Raw genomic sequence first — 22591 nt, forward strand, 5'->3', positions numbered from 1 at the left:
TTTTTGCGGGATTTGGCTGCTATTTCTAGCAATCGATGAAAGATGTCTATAATTTGTGCAAGATTTAGCTACTATTTCCAGCTATCGACGAGAGATGTCTGATTTGTGCGAGATTTGGCTGCTATTTCTAGCTATGGATGAGAGTTGTCTATGATTTTTGCGGGATTTGGCTGCTATTTCTAGCAATCGATGAAAGATGTCTATAATTTGTGCAAGATTTAGCTACTATTTCCAGCTATCGACGGGAGATGTCTGATTTGTGCGAGATTTGGCTGCTATTTCTAGCTACAGAAGGTACTTTGCCAGGTTAGCTTTTCTTTCTTTAAGTTCTAGAAATATTCTCAAATACACTCCAACCACTAAAATGAGCAGAAATCAAGATATGATTTGATCCTTTCACCTGCACGATTTTCACAAAGAAAATGAAAAAAACTCGGATTTTTGCGTGGAATCAAGTACCCTTACCTCCTAAACATGCTGCAAACTCCTTATTTTTGTTCGGAAAAGTGTGTGTGTGTGGGGGGGGGACAGCCCTCCAATATCCTGGAATCATTGGAAATTTCTTGGTCAAACTGAAGGTTTGACCTAAGCAAAAAAAAAAAAAAAGTAGTAAACGAATATGAACGGGAGGTGGGGAGAGGACTCGGAAAATTCACACGATCAATCTCACAGAATCCGAAATCTCAACGTTGAGCCCCGGTCACAAAAATTGAAAAAGAAATGGTGTAATAGGTGTAAAACAACATGTAGTAAACGAATATGAAAAAAAAAAAAAAATGCGAGCCCTGGTAAACGTGAGGCGGGTGAGAGGACTCGGAAAATTCCCATCAAGAATGTTCCAAGTCATCTCACCACTTCCTCGTTCGCCGGCGAAATATTTTCCTTCATGTTCGTTTGCTATGCATGTTGATGTACACCTATTGCACTCTTTTACTTGTTTCAGTCATTTAACTGTGGCCATGCTGGAGCACTGCCTTTAGTCAAGCAAATCGACCCCAGGACTTATTCTTTGTAAGCTCAGTACTTATTCTGAAAGGTTCAGCCTCCCAAGTTCGTTTATCAGCCCTTCCCCCCATGGGTGTCCCATTTCCACGTGTTCCCTCTACTTTGAGGGATCAGCACTTCCTTAGGGAGCTGTTGGCATCCAGCTTAATTGATCTCATTAGAAATGAATTTGTATTTTTTAAGTAACCACAATACCTTACACTGTTGTTTCTCTATAATTTCAGAACATCAGACAACATTGACATAACAGAAGAAACATCCTCAACATCTACCACGTTTCAAAGACTAAAAGAAGAATATTGTACAAAACAGATGTATCAGATTGTGTTTTAAAAATCTGTTGAAGAATTCTTGTGAAACAATTCCTCAGAAGAAAAATATATAAACTGATATTTGAGAGGAAAAATAATGGAAAAGAGTGAGAAAAGTGTAGAATTGATTTCCCCTGAACCCATGACAAAAGAGATGAGTTCATACGATTGTGATATCTGTACAAAGTCCTTCCTTCAAAAAAGTGACCTAACTATGCACAAACGTACTCATACAGGAGAGAAACCCTATCCTTGTGACATTTGTGGTAAATCATTCTCTTGCAGTAGTAAGTTATCTACACACATACGTTCCCATACAGGAGAGAAGCCGTATCATTGTGATATCTGTGGTAAATCATTTTCTCGAAGGAGTAATGTTACTGTGCACAAACGTATTCATACAGGAGAGAAACCATATCCCTGTGATATCTGTGGTAAATCATTCCCTCAAAGTAATCATTTAACTGAACACAAACGTATTCATACAGGAGAGAAACCTTATCATTGTGACATCTGTGGTAAATCATTCTCTCAAAGTATTCACTTATCTACACACATACGTATTCACACAGGAGAGAAACCATATAATTGTGATATCTGTGGTAAACAATTCTCTGACAATACTGCCTTAACAAAACACATACGTATTCATACAGGAGAGAAGCCATATCACTGTGATACTTGTGGTAAACGATTTTCTAGTAATAGATCCTTAACATCACATAATCATACTCACACAGGAAAGAAGCCATATCATTGTGATATCTGTGGTAAACCATGCTCTAATAAGGGCTACTTAACTGTACACAAACGTATTCATACAGGAGAGATGCGATATCATTGTGATATTTGTGGTAAACCATGTTCTAATAAAAGTGTCTTAACATCACACAGGCGTATTCATACGGGAGAGAAACCATATCATTGTGATATTTGTGGTAAATCATTCTCTCAAAGTAATACATTGAAGGGACACAAATCCATTCATACAGGAGAGAAGCCATATCACTGTGACATCTGTGGTAAATCATTTTCTCAAGGTAGTCACTTAACTATACATAAACGTATTCATACAGGAGAGAAGCCATATCATTGTGATATCTGTGGTAACCCATGTCCTAATAAAAGTGTCTTAACATCACACAGAATTATTCATGTGGGAGAGAAGCCATATCACTGTGATATCTGTGGTGAATCATTCTCACATATTAATATCTTAACTACACATAAACGTATTCATACAGGAGAGAAAACATATCATTGTGATATTTGTACAAAATCATTCTCTGAAAGTTCTGCCTTAACAAAACACAAACTTATTCATACAGGAGAGACACCATATCATTGTGATATTTGTGGTAAACCATGCTCTAATAATAGTGCCTTAATGTCACACAAACGTATTCATTCAGGAGAGAGACCATATCATTGTGATATCTGTGGTAAATCATTCTCTCAAAGTAATACTTTAAAGGGACACAAACGTATTCATACAGGAGAGAAGCCATATCAGTGTGATATCTGTGGTACATCATTCTCTCAAGGCAATCACTTAACTGTACATAGACGTATTCATACAGGAGAAACGCCATATCAATGTGATATTTGTGGTAAACCATGCTCTAATAATAGTGCTTTAACATCACACAGACGTGTTCATACAGGAGAGAAACAGTATCATTGTAATGTCTGTGGTAAATCATTCTTTGAAAATACTGCCTTAACAAAACATAGTCGCACTCATACAGGAGAGAAGCCATATCACTGTGATATCTGTGGTGAATCATTCTCTCATAATAATATCTTAACTGCCCATAAACGTATTCATACAGGAGAGAAGCCATATCACTGTGATATTTGTGGTAAACACTTTTCTCACAATAGTAACTTTACAAAACATAAATATATTCATACTAGGGAGAAAGGAAAAGAGTAATTACTGCAGTTTCTTATTTGCCATATATGTTTAATATTCCTCTCTGTTATACAATGGAAATTATGACTGAAGTATTTCCAAAATTATTAGATGTTTTCCTTTTTGCAGTTTTCTCTTTCTGTTGCTTCCTTGAACTCAAACATTTATCTCTATTTAACCAACTCACATCGTCTCTGATGAAGGGATATCCATAATATCCCAGAAACGGCTGTAAAACTATATCTATATCTCCTTATAAATGTCCTGAAAACCCGTCACAACCTTGACTTTGTTATCTCTTTTTGTCTAATTTATATATATATTATATATATATATATATATATATATATATATATAATATATATATATATATATATATACATATATACTAGAGGTTGGGGTCCACCAGGGTTCAGTACTCAGCCCCCTCCTATTTATCATAGTCCTACAGGCAATTACGGAGGAATTCAAGACAGGTTGTCCTTGGGAGCTCCTCTACGCTGACGACCTTGCTCTTATTGCTGAGTCACTATCAGAGCTGGAGGAGAAGTTCCAGGTGTGGAAGGAGGTTTAGAATCGAGGGGCCTTAGAGTCAACCTAGCTAAAACCAAAGTACTAATAAGTAGGAAGGTAGACAATCCACAAATGTCTTCAGGAAGATGGCCCTGCTCGATCTGTAGAAAAGGTGTACGTAAAAACTCTATAAGATGTACCCAGTGTAAGCTATGGACACATAAGAGGTGCAGCAATGTCAAATATAGGCTAACTGGGAAGATAGTTTTTGTATGTGGCAGATGCTCAGGAGCATTAACCTCCGAAAATCTGCAGAAAATAACTTCAGTCACTTTCCAAGGGGAAAAACTAGAAGTAGTTGATGGCTTCCGTTATCTAGGTGACCAAGTCAGTAGTGGAGGTGGGTGCGCTGAAAGTGTAACTGCTAGAATAAGAATAGCCTGGGCAAAGTTTAGGGAGCTCTTACCTCTGCTGGTGACTAAAGGCCTCTCGCTCAGAGTAAAAGGCAGACTGTATGATGCGTGTGTACGAACAGCCATGCTACATGGCAGTGAAACATGGGCCGTGACTGCCGAGGACATGTGTAAGCTCGTGAGGAATGAAGCCAGTATGCTCCGATGGATGTGTAATGTCAGTGTACATACTCGACAGAGCGTTAGCACCTTGAGAGAAATGTTGTACCTAAGAGGCATCAGTTGTGGTGTGCAAGAGAGACGATTGCGCTGGTATGGTCATGTGGCGAGAATGGATGAAGATAGGTGTGTGAGAAAGTGCCAATCCTTAGCAGTTGAGGGAACCCGTGGAAGAGGTAGACCCAGGAAAACCTGGGACGAGGTGGTGAAGCACGACCTTCGAACTTTAGGCCTCACTGAGGAAATGACCAGCGACCGAGACCTTTGGAAATATTCTGTACGTGAGAAGACCAGGCAGGACAAGTGAGCCCAGCCCACTTATGAATGCCTTTCCTCCCTTGGACACAAAGACCTGTTGAGGCAAGCGAAGTCGATATAGAACCTCATCCGACGACAGGCACCCATGCCAACCCCCCTTTGCTTGCGAAGACATGTTGGGGCAAGCGAAATCGAAATCGAAGTCAAAATCGAATTGAACCAGCCAGGATCCCTGGTCTGGTGGTACGTAAAAAGCACTATCCGACTCGTGGCCGATGCCAGTGCCGCCTCCGCTGGCTTCCGTGCCGGTGGCACGTAAAATACACCAATCTGACCGTACAACAGGCACCCATGCCAACCCCCTTGCTTGCGAAGACATGTTGGGGCAAGCGAAATCGAAATCGAATTGAACCAGCCAGGATCCCTGGTCTGGTGGTACGTAAAAAGCACCATCCGACTCGTGGCCGATGCCAGCACCGCCTCGTCTGGCTTCCGTGCCGGTGGCACATAAAATACACCAATCCGACCGTGGCCGTTGCCAGCCTCGCCTGGCACCTGTGCAGGTGGCACGTAAAAAGCACCCACTACACTCACGGAGTGGTTGGCGTTAGAAAGGGCATCCAGCTGTAGAAACACTGCCAGATAAGACTGGAGCCTGGTGCAGCCTTCTGGCTTCCCAGATCCCCGGTCGAACCGTCCAACCCATGCTAGCATGGAGAACGGACGTTAAACGACGACGATGATGATGATGATGATGATGATGATATATATATATATATATATATATATATATATATATATATACATATATATATATACATATATATATATATATATATTATAATATATATATATATATATTATATATATATATATGTATGTGTGTGTGTGTGTAGTATGTAATCATATCAAAGGGAAATGGAATTTAATTAAAATAAAAAACATTTAACTAAAAATTTACATTTCCAGTGGTCTAACATGTAAAAAAGTTTAGTCAAAGAGACTATATATTAGTCATACGATACAGTGTATATTTAAACACATAAGGAATCCACGAAAATCTAATTCGGATTCAGCGTCAAATATCCCATCAATATGAAACATTGAAATATTCTTTTCAAGATAATTGTAAACAGTAATTAAAACCACAAAGATCCAGTTATCCTTCTCGTATCTCCTTTTCCTCCATGTGATTCCAGTGCGTAACTTGTACTTATTTAATCGATCCCGAAAGGATGAAAGGCAAAGACGAACTCGGCGGAATTTGAACTCAGAACGTAGCGGCAGACGAAATTACCGCTCAGCTTTTCGCCCAGCGTGCTAAGATTTCTAATAATTCGCTGCCCTTACTCAGATATAGATATTAACATAAACTCACGTAAATATAATCAGGTGCAATAAACGAAAATATAAAGGGATGTAAGGAGAGTTATGTGTATCAATTATTACTGCCAGGAGACACGCATGCGCATTGGACGTACTTCCTAATTCATGTTCGTTTTCGTTTTCGATGTCCAGGTGCGTGAATTCCTCGAAATCTTCTTCTAATACTTTTATAATTCTTATATCGCATTTCTCAACTGCCAGACACACACATATATAACAACACTATCCTTTATGAAGCATTTCCGTAAGTATTAAGCAAAGAAAATTTTCATTGTTTTTAATTCTGTAGACTTTCGGTCTTTGGCGCGTCGATTCTTTGTGTCTTTTCTTACGTTTTATGAATGGGAGATGTCCTTGATTAGTGCGGGATTTGACTGCTATTTCTAGCTATGAATGGGAGATGTCCTTGATTAGTGCGGGATTTGGCTGCTATTTCTAGCTATGGAAGGCAGATGTCCTTGATTTGTGCGGAATTGCTCATATACATAAGTTGGATAATATCCGATTTGAGTGGGATTTTTTCCAAGTCACGGAAATTGATTTCCACTCGCTTTTACGGCACCAAAAACCATTAAAATTAGGCGAACCTAGCGCCTAGTCCCCCCCCCCCAACAGACCTATTTTTTTTTTCTTTTGCCTGTCTCCCATATTTTCGATGACGGAGATACCGAATATGCAAAAAAAAAAAGTACGTTTTCAAAATTTTTAATTCCCCTCCAACTTGATTTTTAACTTTTTTTCGAAAGTTTTTGTTTCAATCCACGTTGAAAAATATGGAGATTAAGAATATGGTGTGTGTGGTGGGGAGAACAAATTTTAGTCTGAAATTCTTTATGAAAAACTCCAGAATTGATCATTAACGCCCCCTCGTCATTCCATCATGCTGTCTAAATGTGAAAACGAATGGCTGTTTTGTCCGTTTTCGCATGCGTATAATAATAATAATGAAGTTATTGTATACAGTGCTCAGGTACACCACAACTTGTCAGAAAGTGCGTATAAAAGATATGCAGTAAAGTACAAATGTCTGGGAAGTGAACAGTGTATGAGTCAGATACATGCTTGTGTGTGTGTATGGAGGGAAGAAAATCAGGTGTAGATTTGTGCGGGATTTGGCTGCTATTTTTGAGCCAAAAAATTAACTAACTAACTACAGTTTGTTCGAATGAGCAGAGAAAGAAGTACAAAAAAATAGATTTTACATATCTGTCGTAGAAGAGTGGTCCCGGGGCGCGCACTCACGCATCCAATTATTTTACGATCAACCAATTATTTTATCTTGTAAATTGAAGAATCTGATGTTATTTGGAACTAAAATTGAGAAATTTGGGTAATTTTAGCCAATCAACAGTGTGGCATTAGCAGCTAGTTACCATGACACCAGGATGCTGTGTTGTGGTTCACTTCACTTGTTTATCAGCCCTTCCACCCATGTCTTCACGGGTGTCCCATTTCCACGTGTTCCCCCTACTTTGCGGGATCAGCACTTCCTTAGGGAGCTGTTGACATCCAGCTTAATTGATCGCATTAGAAATGAATTTGTATTTTTTTACTAACCACAATATCTTACACTGTTGTTTCTCTATAATTTCAGAACATCAGACAACATTGACATAACAGAAGAAACATCCTCAACATCTACCACGTTTCAAAGACTAAAAGAAAATATTGTACAAAACAGATGTATCAGATTGTGTTTTACAAATCTGTGGATTTCTGTGAAACATTTGCTCTGCAATAGTATTATTTGTAAAATTTCTGAACATCACCGACTGGAGTGTCAAGAAGAGGGGCCTGTGTGTTGATTAAAGTTGGATAAATTGATTTAAGTGTTGCTAAACAAAGGTGACACTAGACAGAAATACAACAGTAGAAGTGTATATAAGGAATAAAGTGTAAAAACAAAAGCAAGAAAAATATATAAATTGGGATTTGAGAGGAAAAATAATGGAAAAGAGTGAGAAAAGTGTAGAATTGATTTCCCCTGAACCCAAGACAAAAGAGATGAGTTCATACGATTGTGATATCTGTACAAAGTCCTTCCTTCAAAAAAGTGACCTTCTTATGCACAAATGTACTCATAGAGGAGAGAAACCGTATCCTTGTGACATTTGTGGTAAATCATTCTCTTGCAGTAGTAAGTTATCTACACACATACGTTCACATACAGGAGAGAAACCATATCATTGTGATATCTGTGGTAAATCATTCTCTCGAAGGAGTAATGTTACTGCGCACAAACGTACTCATACAGGAGAAAAACCATATCATTGTGACATCTGTGTTAAATCATTCTCACAAAATATTCACTTAACTGATCACAAACGTATTCATGCAGGAGAGAAACCTTATCATTGTGATATTTGTGGTAAATCATTCTCTCAAAGTATTCGTTTATCTACACACATACGTATTCATTCAGGAGAGAAACCATATCATTGTGATATCTGTGGTAAATCATTCTCTGACAATAGAAACTTAACTGTACATAAACGTATTCATACAGGAGAGAAACCATATCATTGTGATATCTGTGGTAAATCATTCTCTCGAAGTAGTCACGTTACTGTGCACAAACGTATTCATACAGGAGAGAAACCATATCACTGTGATATTTGTGGTAAACACTTTTCTCACAATAGTAACTTTACAAAACACAAATATATTCATACTAGGGAGAAAGGAAAAGAGTAATTTCTGCAGTTTCTTATTTGCCATATATGTTTAATATTCCTCTGTGTTATACAATGGAAATTATGACTGAAGTATTTCCAAAATTATTAGATGTTTTCCTTTTTGTAATTTTCTCTTTCTGCTGCTTCCTTGACCATTCATGCATTCCTTTTCCATGGTGTAAGGACTTCTGTACCAAAACTTCTCATCCTCCTGACGATCCTACACTTTATTCTTTATTGGAGACTGCATCCACAAATTTCTGTGAATTTATTGCTTAGAGCAGTAGAAGCAGAGAGACAGTCTTGTAAGAATGGGAGCAGTTGGTAGCTGGAACAGAAGCTAGGAAACAGGACACTTTAGCAAGGAAAAAGTAGAGTATGTATATGTATGATTTTGATATACGTACATACCCATCTACATATGTGCTGGTGCATCTCTTCCTATACACCCCTCCCAACTCCTCTCCTATCCTCCCCTCACATCTTGACCATCAACTAACACTTCTTTTCTCACTTCTTTCACCCTTTCTTCACTTTCCTTTTTTTTTCACCCTTTTCAATGTTTTCTACTCTCTTTTTATTATTTTTTGTCCCTTTTCTTTTTTCCTCTCATTTTCTCTTCCTGTCTTCATTTTGACCAACCTCCTCATTCTAATCATGCACATCTCTTCCCCCACCCCCATCTATCCACAGATACTCCCAATACATTCTCAAATTTTCATTCACACCACAAAACCCCTTTGAATGAGCAACACCGAATCCACGGCACCACACTTAGAAATAACTAAACATGAACTACTATCGAAACTTACATACCATGTATAGGAAACTTTTTTACCACTTCTATACACCACTTTACTTGAATAATGGAACTGCAACTACAATATTTTGTATTTGACTTCTACTTTCATTCTCTTATTTCCCTCTATATTCCCTACAATAATTCCTTATTTCGAACTCAAATATTTATCTCTATTTAACCAACTCACATCGTCTCTGATGAAGGGATATCCATAATATCCCAGAAACGGCTGTAAGACTATATCTATATCTCCTTATAAATGTCCTGAAAACTCCTCACAACCTTGACTTTGTTATCTCTTTTGTCTAATTTTTATATATATATATATATATATATATATATATATATATATACTTATATATATATATACTTATATATATATATACTTATATATATATATACTTATATATATATATACTTATATATTATATATATATTATATATATATACTTATATATTTATATATATATATATATATATATATTTATATCTATATATATATATATATATATTTATATATATATATATATATATATTATATATATATACACACACATATGCTGATACAAGACCCACATTAAACTCCTCATATTATTATCGAACCAAGAGTTTAACTACGTTCTGTCCATAGCACTTACTTAGTGTTACCAGCCACTCTTTGTGTCTTCTAGATACCAATACACTTATCATCATCATCGTCGTTTAGCGTCCGTTTTCCATGCTAGCATGGGTTGGACGGTTCTACTGGGGTCTGTGAAGCCAGAAGGCTTCATCAGGCCCAGTCAAATCTGGCAGTGTTTCTACGGCTGGATGCCCTTCCTAACGCCAACCACTCCGTGAGTGTAGTGGGTGCTTTTTACGTGCCACCCGCACACTTCATCATCATCATCATTTAGCGTCCGTTTTCCATGCTAGCATGGGTTGGACGGTTCTACTGGGGTCTGTGAAGCCAGAAGGCTTCATCAGGCCCAGTCAAATCTGGCAGTGTTTCTACGGCTGGATGCCCTTCCTAACGCCAACCACTCCGTGAGTGTAGTGGGTGCTTTTTACGTGCCACCCGCACTGGTGCCAGACAGAGCTGGCAAACGGCCACGAACGGATGGTGCTTTTTATGTGCCACCGGCACGAGGGCCAGGCGAGGCTGGCAACGGACACGAAACGGGGCGGTGCTGGCAACGGTCGCGAAACGGAAAGTTCTCTTACATGCCACCGGCACTGGTAACACATCTGCAATTTCCATTGATCGATTTCCATTGATCGATTTCGATTCTGATCCTCACTTGCCTCAATGGGTCTTCACAAGCAGAGTTTCGACATGCCACCGGCACTGGTAGCACATCCGCAATTTCCATTGATCGATTTCGATTCTGATCCTCACTTGCCTCAACACGTCTTCACAAGTAGAGTTTTGTGTCCCAAGAAGGGAAGGTATGCATACGTAGGCTGGCTCCATCCCATGTAGAAGGCCACGGGTTGTGGACTCACTTGTCCTGCCGGGTCTTCTCGCGCACAGCACACTTCCAGAGGTCTCGGTCTCTAGTCATTTCCTCAGTGAGACCTAAAGTTCGAAGGTCGTGCTTCACCACCTCGTCCCAGGTTTTCCTGGGTCTGCCTCTTCCACAGGTTCCCTCAACCGCTAGGGTGTGGCACTTTTTCACACAACTAACTTCATCCATTCTCGCCACATGACCATACCAGCGCAAACGTCTCTCTTGCACACCACAACTGATGCTTCTTAGGTCCAGCTTTTCTCTCAAGGTACTTACACTCTGCCGAGTGTGAGTACCGGCATTACACATCCATCGGAGCATACTGGCTTCATTCCTAGCAAGCTTACGCATATCCTCAGCAGTCACGGCCCATGTTTCACTGCCATGTAGCATGGCTGTTCATACACACGCATCATACAGTCTGCCTTTCACTCTGTGCGAGAGGCCTTTTGTCACCAGCAGAGGTAAGAGCTCTCTGAACTTTGCCCAAGCTATTCTTACTCTAGCAGTTACACTTTCAGCACACCCGCCCCCGCTGCTGACTTGGTCACCTAGGTAACGGAAATTATCAACTATTTCTAGTTTTTCTCCCTGGAAAGTGACGGAAGTTGGTCTCAGAGCATTTTCAGTGTTTATTGTTCCTGAGCATCTGCCACATACAAAAACCATCTTCCTAGTTAGCCTTCCTTTGACATTGCTGCATCTCTTATGTGTCCATAGCTTACACTTGGTGCATCTTATAGAGTTTCTACCTACACCTTTTCTACAGATCGAGCAGGGCCATCTACCTATATATATATATATATATATATAATATATATATATATATATATATATATATATATATATATATATATATATAGAGAGAGAGAGAGAGTATGTAATCATATCAAAGGGAAATGGAATTTAATTAAAATTAAAAACATTTAACTAAAATTTACATTTCCAGTGGTCTAACGTGTAAAAAAATTTAGTCAAAGAGACTATATATTAGTCATACGATACAGTGTATATTTAAACACATAAGGAATCCACGAATATCGAATTCGGATTCAGCGTCAAATATCCCATCAATATGAAACATTAAAATATTTTTTCAAGATAATTGTAAACAGTAATTAAAACCACAAAGATCCAGTTATCCTTCTCGTATCTCCTTTGCCTCCATGTGATCCCAGTGCCTAACTTGTACTTATTTAATCGACCCCGAAAGGATGAAAGGCAAAGACGACCTCGGCGGAATTTGAACTCAGAACGTAGCAGCAGACGAAATACCTATTTCTTTACTACTCACAAGGGGCTAAACGCAGGGAGGACAAACAAGGACAGACAAAGGGATAAAGTCGATTATATCGATCGCAGTGCATAACTGGTACTTATTTAATCGACCCCGAAAGGATGAAGGCAAAGACGACCTCGGCGGAATTCGAACTCAGAACGTAGCAGCAGACGAAATACCTATTTCTTTACTACTCACAAGGGGCTAAACGCAGGGAGGACAAAGGACAGACAAAGGGATAAAGTCGATTATATCGATCGCAGTGCATAACTGGTACTTATTTAATCGACCCCGAAAGGATGAAAGGCAAAGACGACCTCGGCGGAATTCGAACTCAGAACGTAGCAGCAGACGAAATACCTATTTCTTTACTACCCACAAGGGGCTAAACACAGGGAGGACAAACAAAGACAGACGAAGGGATAAAATCGATTATATCGATCCCAGTGCGTAACTTGTACTTATTTAATCGACCCCGAAAAGATGAAAGGCAAAGACGACCTCGGCGGAATTTGAACTCAGAACGTAGCGGCAGACGAAATTACCGCTCAGTTTTTCGCCCAGCATGCTAAGATTTCTAATAATTCGCTGCCCTTACTCAGATATGAATATTAACACGAACACACACACACACACACACACGTTACTATGGAAACAGTTCTTCACAATCAGCTATGCATAACATAGTTCAGATCATTGTGGTTTCCATCACTGTTTACAATTTTGTTTCAGTTGTTTTCAAATTTGGTATACTAATCATGAAAAGAAAAATTAATTTCTCCTTGGCTGTGTGGTAAGTAGCTTGCTAACCAACCACATGCTTCCGGGTTCAGGCCACTGCGTGGCACCTTGGGCAAGTGTCTTCTGCTATAGCCCCGGGCCGACCAATGCCTTGTGAGTGGATTTGGTAGATGGAAACTGAAAGAAGCCTGTCGTATATATGTATATATATATATATATGTATTTGTGTGTCTGTGTTTGTCCCCCTAGCATTGCTTGACAACCGATGCTGATGTGTTTACGTCCCCATCACTTAGCGGTTCGGCAAAAGAGACCGATAGAATAAGTACTGGGCTTACAAAGAATAAGTCCCGGGGTCGAGTTGCTCGACTAAAAGGTGGTGCTCCAGCATGGCCGCAGTCAAATGACTGAAACAAGTGAAAGAGTAAAGAGTAATCAAAAAGTTAGTTTCTAAAATTTGCGAACTTTGGGTATTTTAGCCAATGAGAAGTGAGTATTTTATACACACCGTGGCGAAATTTTCTATTTCTATCGTAACAAATGCAAAGATCTTTCCATGGGATGTTTGAGGTTTTCATCCTATTTTACAATTAGCTTTAAAAAAACACTTTCTAATGTATCATGTAGATATAGTTTTTGAAGCTGAATCCGAATTTGTTATTAATTTATTCTAGAAAAATTTTGCAAAAACGTTAGAGGAATTCAAAGTTAGAACATTTTTCAGAATTTTCAGCCAATCAGAAAACAGCACTTTCGCTGCCCGTCTTTCATCAAGAAGAAGGGGGAAGGTGGCATTGGCATGACAAAATATTCTTTACTACTATATGCACTAGGCTCAAATTTATTTTGGGAAGGGACCAGTCGCTTAGATTGACCTCATCAGGCAACTGGTACTTAATGTATTGACTCCAAAAGGATGAAAGGCAAATTCGACCTCGGCGGAATTTGAACTCAGAACGTAAAGACAGACGAACTACCTATTTCTTTACTACCCACAAGGGGCTAAACACAGAGAGGACAGACAAGGGGTTAAGTCGATTCCATCGATCCCAGTGCGTATGGTACTTATTTAATCGACAACACGAAGGATGAAAGGCAAAGACGACCTCGGCGGAATTTGAACTCAGAACGTAAAGACAGACGAACTACCTATTTCTTTACTACCCACAAGGGGCTAAACACAGAGAGGACAGACAAAGGGGTTAAGTCGATTGCATCTACCCCAGTGCGTAACTGGTACTTATTTAATCGATCCCGAAAGGATGAAAGGCAAAGACGACCTCGGCGGAATTTGAACTCAGAACGTAAAGACAGACGAAATACCTATTTCTTTACTACCCACAAGGGGCTAAACACAGAGAGGACAGACAAAGGGGTTAAGTCGATTGCATCTACCCCAGTGCGTAACTGGTACTTATTTAATCGACACCGAAAGGATGAAAGGCAAAGACGACCTCGGCGGAATTTGAACTCAGAACGTAACGGCAGACGAAATACCTATTTCTTTACTACCCACAAGGGGCTAAACACAGAGAGGACAAACAATAATTCGTTGCCCTTACTCAGATATAGATATTAACACAAAACAGACACACACGTAAATAAAATGTAATCAGGTGCAATAAACCAAAATATAAAGGGATGTAAGGAGAGTTATGTGTATCAATTATTACTGCCAGGAGACACGCATGCGCATTGGACGTACTTCCTGCTTCATGTTCATTTTCGTTTCCGATGTCCAGGTGCGTGAATTCCTCGAAATCTTCTAATACTTTTATAATTCTTATATCGCATTTCTCAACTGCCAGACACACACGTATAAAACAACACAATCCTTTATGAAGCATTTCCGTAAGTATTAAGCAAAGAAAATTTTCATTGTTTTTAACTCTGTAGACTTTCGGTCTTTGGCGCGTCGATTCTTTGTGTATTTTCTTACGTTTTATGAATGGGAGATGTCCTTGATTTGTGAGCGATTTGGTTGCTATTTCTAGCTATGAATGGCAGATGTCTTGATTTGTGCGGGATTTGGCTGCTATTTTCTAGCTATGAATGGGAGATGTCCTTGATTTGTGCGAATTGCTCATATACATAAGTTGGATAATCCGATTTGAGTGGGATTTTTTTTCAAAGTCACAGAGAATTGATTTCCACTCGCTTTTACGGCACCAAAAAACCATTAAAATTAGGCGACCTAGCACCTAGTCCCCCACTCCCCAACAGACCTTTTTTTTTTTTCTTTTCCTGTCTCCCATATTTTCGATGACGGAGACCGAATATGCAAAACAAAACTACGTTTCAAAATTTTAATTCCCCTCCAACTTGATTTTTACTTTTTTCGAAATTTTTCGTTTCAATCCATGCTGAAAATATGGAGATTAAGAATATGGTGGTTCTTGGTCTCAAGAATTTGTCTTATGAAGAAAGGCTGAAGACGCTCGACCTTTACTCTCTAGAAAAAACGACGCCGCGCCGTGGTAATCTCATTCTTGCTCACAACATCATAAGCGGAAAGTGTAACCTCTCGAAAGAGCTGTTCTTCACTCCTGCTCCAGAGCATCGGCTGCGGGGGTCACTCCGAAAAGCTCTATCTGCGACGATTTCATCTCAATCGAAGGAGAGGGGCTTTCTCCGTCCGGGTTGCGGATCCGTGGAATAAGCTGCCGGACGAGATAGTGAAGATGCCGACGACCGCTCGGTTCAAAGTCTCCCTTGACCAAGAAATGGCCTGAACTCTTTGCATTGAACACCACCCTGTATATAACTCCATGTCCCCCTACATGGCCTTGCTTTTGCTTTTTGAGCCAAAAAATTAACTAACTAACTAACTACAGTTTGTCCGAATGAGCAGAGAAAGAAGTACAAAAAATAGATTTTACATATCTGTCGTACAAGAGTGGTCCCGGGGCGCGCACTCGCGCATCCAATTATTTTACGATCAACCGATTATTTTATCTTGTAAATTGAAGAATCTGATGTTATTTGGAATTAAAGTTGAGAAATTTGGGTAATTTTAGCCAATCAACAGTGTGGCATTAGCAGCTAGTTACCATGACACCAGGATGCTGTGTTATGGTTCACTTCACTCGTTTATCAGCCCTTCCTCCCATGTCTTCATGGGTGTCCCATTTCCACGTGTTCCCTCTACTTTGAGTGATCAGCATTTCCTTAGGGAGCTGTTGGCATCCAGCTTAGTTGATCTCATTAGAAATGAATTTGTATTTTTTAAGTAACCACAATATCTTACACTGTTGTTTCTCTATAATTTCAGAACATCAGACAACATTGACATAACAGAAGAAACATCCTCGTTTCAAAGATTAAAAGAAATATTGTACAAAACAGATGTATCAGATTGTATTTTAAAAATCTGTGGAAGAATTCTTGTGAAACAATTCCTCAGAAGAAAATATATAAACTGATATTTGAGAGGAAAAATAATGGAAAAGAGTGAGAAAAGTGTAGAATTGATTCCCCTGAACCCATGACAAAAGAGATGAGTTCATATGATTGTGATATCTGTACAAAGTCCTTCCTTCAAAAAAGTGACCTAACTATGCACAAACGTACTCATAGAGGAGAGAAACCCTATCCTTGTGACATTTGTACTAAATCATTCTCTTGCAGTAGTAAGTTATCTCTACACATACGTTCCATTCAGGAGAGAAACCCTACCCTTGTGACATTTTGGTAAATCATTCTCTTCCGGTAGAAATTTATCTCTACACAAACGTATTCATACAGGAGACAAACCTTATCAGTGTGATGTCTGTGGTAAATCATTCTTTAACATTAGCGACGTAACAAAGCACAAACGTTCTCATACAGGAGAGAAGCCGTATCATTGCGATATCTGTGGTAAATCGTTCTCTCGAAGTAGTTACATTACTGTGCACAAACGTATTCATACAGGTGAGAAACCATATCATTGTGATGTCTGTGGTAAATCATTCTCTCAAAGAAATCACTTAACTGAACACAGACGTATTCATGCAGGAGAGAAACCATATCATTGTGATATCTGTGGTAAATCATTCTCTCAAAGTATTCACTTATCTACACACATACGTATTCACACGGGAGAGAAACCATATAATTGTGATATCTGTGGTAAATCATTCTCTGAAAGTCATGCCTTAACAAAACACATACGTATTCATACAGGAGAGAAGCCATATCACTGTGATATTTGCGGCAAACGGTTCTCTAGTAAAAGATCCTTAAAATCACACAATCATACTCAACACGAGGGAAGCCGTATCAATGTGATATTTGTGGTAAACCATGCTCTAATAATAGTGCCTTAACATCTCACAGACGTATTCATACTGGAGAGAAGCCATACCACTGTGATATATGTGGTAAATCTTTCTCTCAAAGTAACACCTTAAAGGGACACAAAAGTGTTCATACAGGAGAGAAGCCATACCATTGTGATGTCTGTGGCAAATCATTCTCTCTAAATGGTGACTTAGCTAAACACAAACCTATTCATACAGGAGAGAAGCCATATCACTGTGATATTTGTGGTAAATCATTCTCTGGCAATTGTGCCTTAGTAGCGCACAAACGTATTCATACAGGAGAAAGACCATATCATTGTGACATCTGTGGTAAATCATTCTCCCAAAGTATTCAATTAACTGTACACAGACGTATTCATACAGGGGAGAAGCCATACCATTGTGATATTTGTGGTAAACCATTCTCTCATAATAGTGCTTTAACATCACACAGACGTATTCATACTGGAGAGAGACCATATCATTGTAATATCTGTGGTGAATCATTCTCTCATAATAGTATCTTAACTGCGCACAAACGTATTCATACAGGAGAGAAGCCATATCACTGTGACATTTGCGGTGAATCTTTCTCTCAAAATAGTACACTAACTACTCATAAACGTATTCATACAGGAGAGAGGCCATATCACTGTGATATCTGTGGTAAATCCTTCTATCAGAATAGTAAGTTAACAAAACACAAACATATTCATAGTAGGGAGAAATGAAAAGGGTTGGTTCTCTTTTCTTATTTGCTTTATATGTTTACTATTCCTGTGTGTCATGCAATGGAAATTATGACTGAAGTACTTCCAAAAATTTTAGATTTTTAAAATTTTGTTTTTGCTCTTTTGAACTGCTGCTTCCTTGACCATTCATTCATTCCCTTTCCTTGGTGTAAGGACCTCCATACCAAAACTCGTTGTCTTCCTGGCAACCCTACACATTGTTCTTTATTATATACTGCATTCCCAAATTTCTGTGAATTTATTGCTTATAATCTTTTAAATGCTTCATCCATTAAATATATCATACAATAACAAGTTATGGCTGTTTCATTCACAGGAATTTTGTAAGATTGTTAAATATGTGCTTAAACACTAACCTCAAGTACAAAAGAGAAGAGACCACACAGTAAGGTCATGAGGCATAAGTATAGTTCAGTTACCAGACTAATTCCTTGTTAGTGTCTGAAGAATAGTTTCTTTAAATGAAACTTTGCAGAGATACATTTTCGGTTGTCTAGATTATGATGATTTTCGTAAAACTGAGAAAAAACGTTTTGGAAGAGATTCTGGTCATTCTCAACCCCACCCTGTTTTTGTTACTACTAACTTCAGAACCTGGGGAAACCTACCAGCCACATGATTACCTATGAGTCTGATTACAGAATCCTGATTGGCTAAATTCTCACCAGAAAGCAGGACAGGTAGATACTTGTAAATGCAAAGTTGGTCAATGGTAAAGAATGGACTTCACAGCATAGGTTATCAGTTACTGACTTGCGACTGACAGCAAGAAAGTCACAGATTTCAACCAATCTGTAACGGAATGTCCTCGAAGCTCATGCATACTTTAGAGATGCACTAATTAAAGTCTTTGATGAAAAGAAAGAGAGGGAGGACCACTGGTAGGTCAGATGGGGCAATCCATGTTATGCTGCAAAACATATCTGTGGCTGGTGCCATGTGAAGGGTGACATGATGGTGGAGCAGGGAAATATACTGATCAGTAGAAACAGAGAGGCACTGTTGGAAGAACGGGAGCAGTTGGTAGTTAGAAGAGAAACTAGGAAACAGGACTCTCTAGTAAGCAGAGTGTGAGGGCGCGTGGCTTAGTGGTTAGGGCATTCGGCTCATGATCGTAAGGTTGTGAGTTCGATTCCCAGCGACGCGTTGTGTCCTTGAGCAAGACACTTTATTTCACGTTGCTCCAGTCCACTCAGCTGGCAAAAATGAGTTGTACTTGTATTTCAAAGGGTCAGCCTTGTCACTCTCTGTGTCACGCTGATTATCCCCGAGAACTACGTTAAGGGTACACGTGTCTGTGGAATGCTCAGCCATTTGCACGTTAATTTCACGAGCAAGCTGTTCCTTTGATCGTATCAGCTCGTCCGTAACCGTCGTCGTAACCGGCGGAGTCAAAGAAAGTAAGCAGAGTACAAAGTGGACCAAAAATATGAAGTGTTCTGGTTTGGAGAAATTGATGTGTGAGGTGTGTGTGTGTGTGTGCAGACGGATAATGACTGACTTGCATTCAGTGATTCTGAAAGGAAAGAGCCCTGGAAGTGCATGAACTTGGATTCTTCACCTTCTACATCTTGTCCTCCGACTCAACTTGCACAACGACAGCACCGTACCTACCCCCTACTGTCTGGAACACTACCCCTTCTGCTGCTGTCCGTAATGCCTCCTCCACGGTTTCCACTTTTCCTTTACCTGTCGCAAACACCCTACACGTTACCGCTCTCCCTTTAAAACAGCCCATCGCCCCCCACCCCACCCCGGCAGAGACAACTCCACGCTCCGCCCACCTTCCTCACCCATCCCCAAGACCTCTGGCAACTTAGCAAGGTTAACCTCTCCGCCTGTTGGCCTCACCACTCCTGCACAACTCATTCCTCCGTTCAACGCCACATCCAGTCCGTCGACCGGTCTCACCAGCTCCTCCTCCTCCGAAGTCGACAGGTCCGACTCACCGAGGCCAGAACACCCGCTCCTCCCTGCCATCTCTCGAACCACACCACCGCTGCGAACAGCAAAAATCCAAAACAATTACAAAATACAAATCTAACCCCGAAACATTCAACCCACACAGACGCAAAAACGCGAAGCATGAGACTCGTCGTGCTAACATTTCTTATTTCTTTACTACCCACAAGGGGCTAAACACAGACAAGGACAGACAAACGGATTTAAGTCGATTGCATCTACCCCAGTGCGTAACTGGTACTTATTTAAACGACACTGAAAGGATGAAAGGCAAAATCGACCCTGGCGGAATTTGTACCCAGAACATAAAGACAGACGAAATACCTATTTCTTTACTACCCACAAGGGGCTAAACACAGACAAACGGGTTTAAGTCGATTGCATCTACCCCAGTGCGTAACTGGTACTTATTTAATCGACCCCGAAATGAGGAAAGGCAAAGTCGATCTCGGCGGAATTTGAAATGAGAACGTAACCGCAGACGAAATACCTATTTCTTTACTACCCACAAGGGGCCAAACGGATTAAGTCGATTATATCGATCCCAGTGCGTAACTGGTACTACTTAATTTATCGACCCCGAAAGGATGAAAGGCAAAGTCGATCTCGGCGGAATTTGAAATGAGAACGTAACCGCAGACGAAATACCGCAAAGCATTTCGCCCGGCGCGCTAACGTTTCTGCTGCCAACTCGCCGCCTTGGCGCTCTAACGTTTCTGCCATCTCGCCGCCTTGGCGCTCTAACGTTTCTGCCAGCTTGCAGCCCTTACTCAGGTATAAATATTCACACATAAACACATATAAATATGATCAGATGCAATAAATTAAAATATATTAGGGATTCAAGAAGAGTTGTCTGTCCTACAAATTACAGGCAGGAGACACGCATGCGCATGAAACGTATTTCCTATCTCGTGTCCGTTGTGAATGCTTTGTGCGTGAATTCTTTTTGTCAGCTTTTAATACGTTTTATAATATTATAAAACTTATTTGTAATTTATTTCTCAACTCTCAGATACACACATATAACAACGCTATCCTTTATGAAGCATTTCCGTAAGTATTAAACAATGAACATATTCAAGGGTTTTAATCCTGTCGACGTTCGGTTTTTCACACCTCTATTCTTAGAATCTCAACGGATTCCCATGTTTGCGATGACGGAGATTCCGAATATGCAAAAACGGAAAGACTTCCTTTTGTACCCCGAATCCCACTTTGTTTTTTGCTTTTTTTTTCTTCTCATTTTATATTTTTTACAGACACCCCAGTTTTCGGGTGCGGAGATAATAATAATAATAATAATAATAATAATGAAATTATTGTATACAGTGCTCAGGTGCACCACAACTTGTCAGAAAGTGCATATAAATTACATGCAGTAATGTAGAAATGTCTGGAAAGCGAACAATGTATGAGTCAGATACATGCTTGTGTGTGTATGGAGGGAGAAAATCAGGTGTACTGTTGGTGAATCTCAGGAAGCATGGAAGTTTTGAAGGATGCAGTGCTCCGACAACTAACAACTGACGCAGGCAGTTTGTTCCATGCTTCAGCAACTCTCAGCGTAAAAAAATGTTTCCTGAAGTCATGGGAGCTGTGCTGTTTTCTTACTTTGTAAATATGTCCACGTGTGTTAAATGGGTGGAGTTTGAAAAGGTGCTCAGAGTTATTGTTTGTACGATGGTTGATAATTTTATGGGTGTCTGCCAAGTCAGCTGTCAGACGTCTGAAAAAGAATTGGCATTTCAAACGTTTAAACAACACTTTCAAATTATCTTTCTGGACAAAGGCTAATGTTAGTGTCCCCTATTCTGTGGTTTTATTTCAAACTGTTACACAATGTGGAGGGGTCAGTGTAGTTTACAAATATGTCAGCTTCACACAAGATTCTGTGGAGTAAATTTTGATGTCCATTGTCTATGTTGGCATGGTTGGATGGTTTGAGCAGGGCTGGGAAGCTGCAACAGACTCCAGTTTGATTCCTCATCGTTTCTACAGTTGGATGCCCTTCCCAGTGCCAACCCCTTCGCAGTGCACAGGGTGCTTTATATGGTACTGCACAGGCACTTTTAAATGGCACTGCCTGTCCGCTTTTATGAGGAACAATCACAATTGCTTTTCGTCACCAGAGGGATGAGTGTACTTCTGCTGTGGAGTACGGGTCTTCTTGAGTACAGCAAGGTGCCAGACATCTCGATCTTTGTCATATCACCTGAAACTTTCAGCATCTTAAGTTCGTTTATCAGCCCTTCCACCCATGTCTCCTTGGGTGTCCCACTTCCACGTGTTCCCTCTACCTTGAGGGATCAGCACTTCCTTAGGGAGCTGTTGGCATCGAGCTTAATTGATCTCATTAGAAATGAATTTGTATTTTTTAAGTAACCACAATATCTTACACTGTTGTTTCTCTATAATTTCAGAACATCAGACAACATTGACATAACAGAAGAAACATCCTCAACATCTACCACGTTTCAAAGACTAAAAGAAAATATTGTACAAAACAGATGTATCAGATTGTGTTTTACAAATCTGTGGAAGAATTCTTGTGAAACAATTCCTCAGAAGAAAAATATATAAACTG

General features: G+C 39.7%; 2 protein-coding genes across 3 annotated transcripts in view; both read left to right on the plus strand.

The window, feature by feature from the left end:
• The window catches only part of LOC115226354 (zinc finger protein 493-like), a 44939-nt gene extending 22352 nt beyond the window's left edge, over positions 1 to 22587 (plus strand). The window contains exons 6-12 of the mRNA XM_036515141.1: positions 1576 to 1620; positions 2629 to 2970; positions 8517 to 8680; positions 16990 to 17033; positions 17285 to 17592; positions 21020 to 21060; positions 22428 to 22587. Coding sequence (XP_036371034.1) covers positions 1576 to 1620; positions 2629 to 2970; positions 8517 to 8680; positions 16990 to 17033; positions 17285 to 17592; positions 21020 to 21060; positions 22428 to 22587 — 1104 coding nt within the window. The remainder of the gene's footprint in view (positions 1 to 1575; positions 1621 to 2628; positions 2971 to 8516; positions 8681 to 16989; positions 17034 to 17284; positions 17593 to 21019; positions 21061 to 22427) is intronic.
• LOC115226358 (zinc finger protein 665-like) overlaps positions 6204 to 22591 on the plus strand; it is a 64626-nt gene continuing 48238 nt past the window's right edge. For both annotated transcript variants that reach the window (XM_036515253.1, XM_029797358.2), the window contains exons 1-2: positions 6204 to 6264; positions 7615 to 7830. The gene's annotated coding sequence lies outside the window, so the exon portion shown is untranslated. The remainder of the gene's footprint in view (positions 6265 to 7614; positions 7831 to 22591) is intronic.

This window comes from Octopus sinensis, linkage group LG30, assembly GCF_006345805.1.
Source record: "Octopus sinensis linkage group LG30, ASM634580v1, whole genome shotgun sequence".
Lineage (NCBI taxonomy): Eukaryota > Metazoa > Mollusca > Cephalopoda > Octopoda > Octopodidae > Octopus > Octopus sinensis.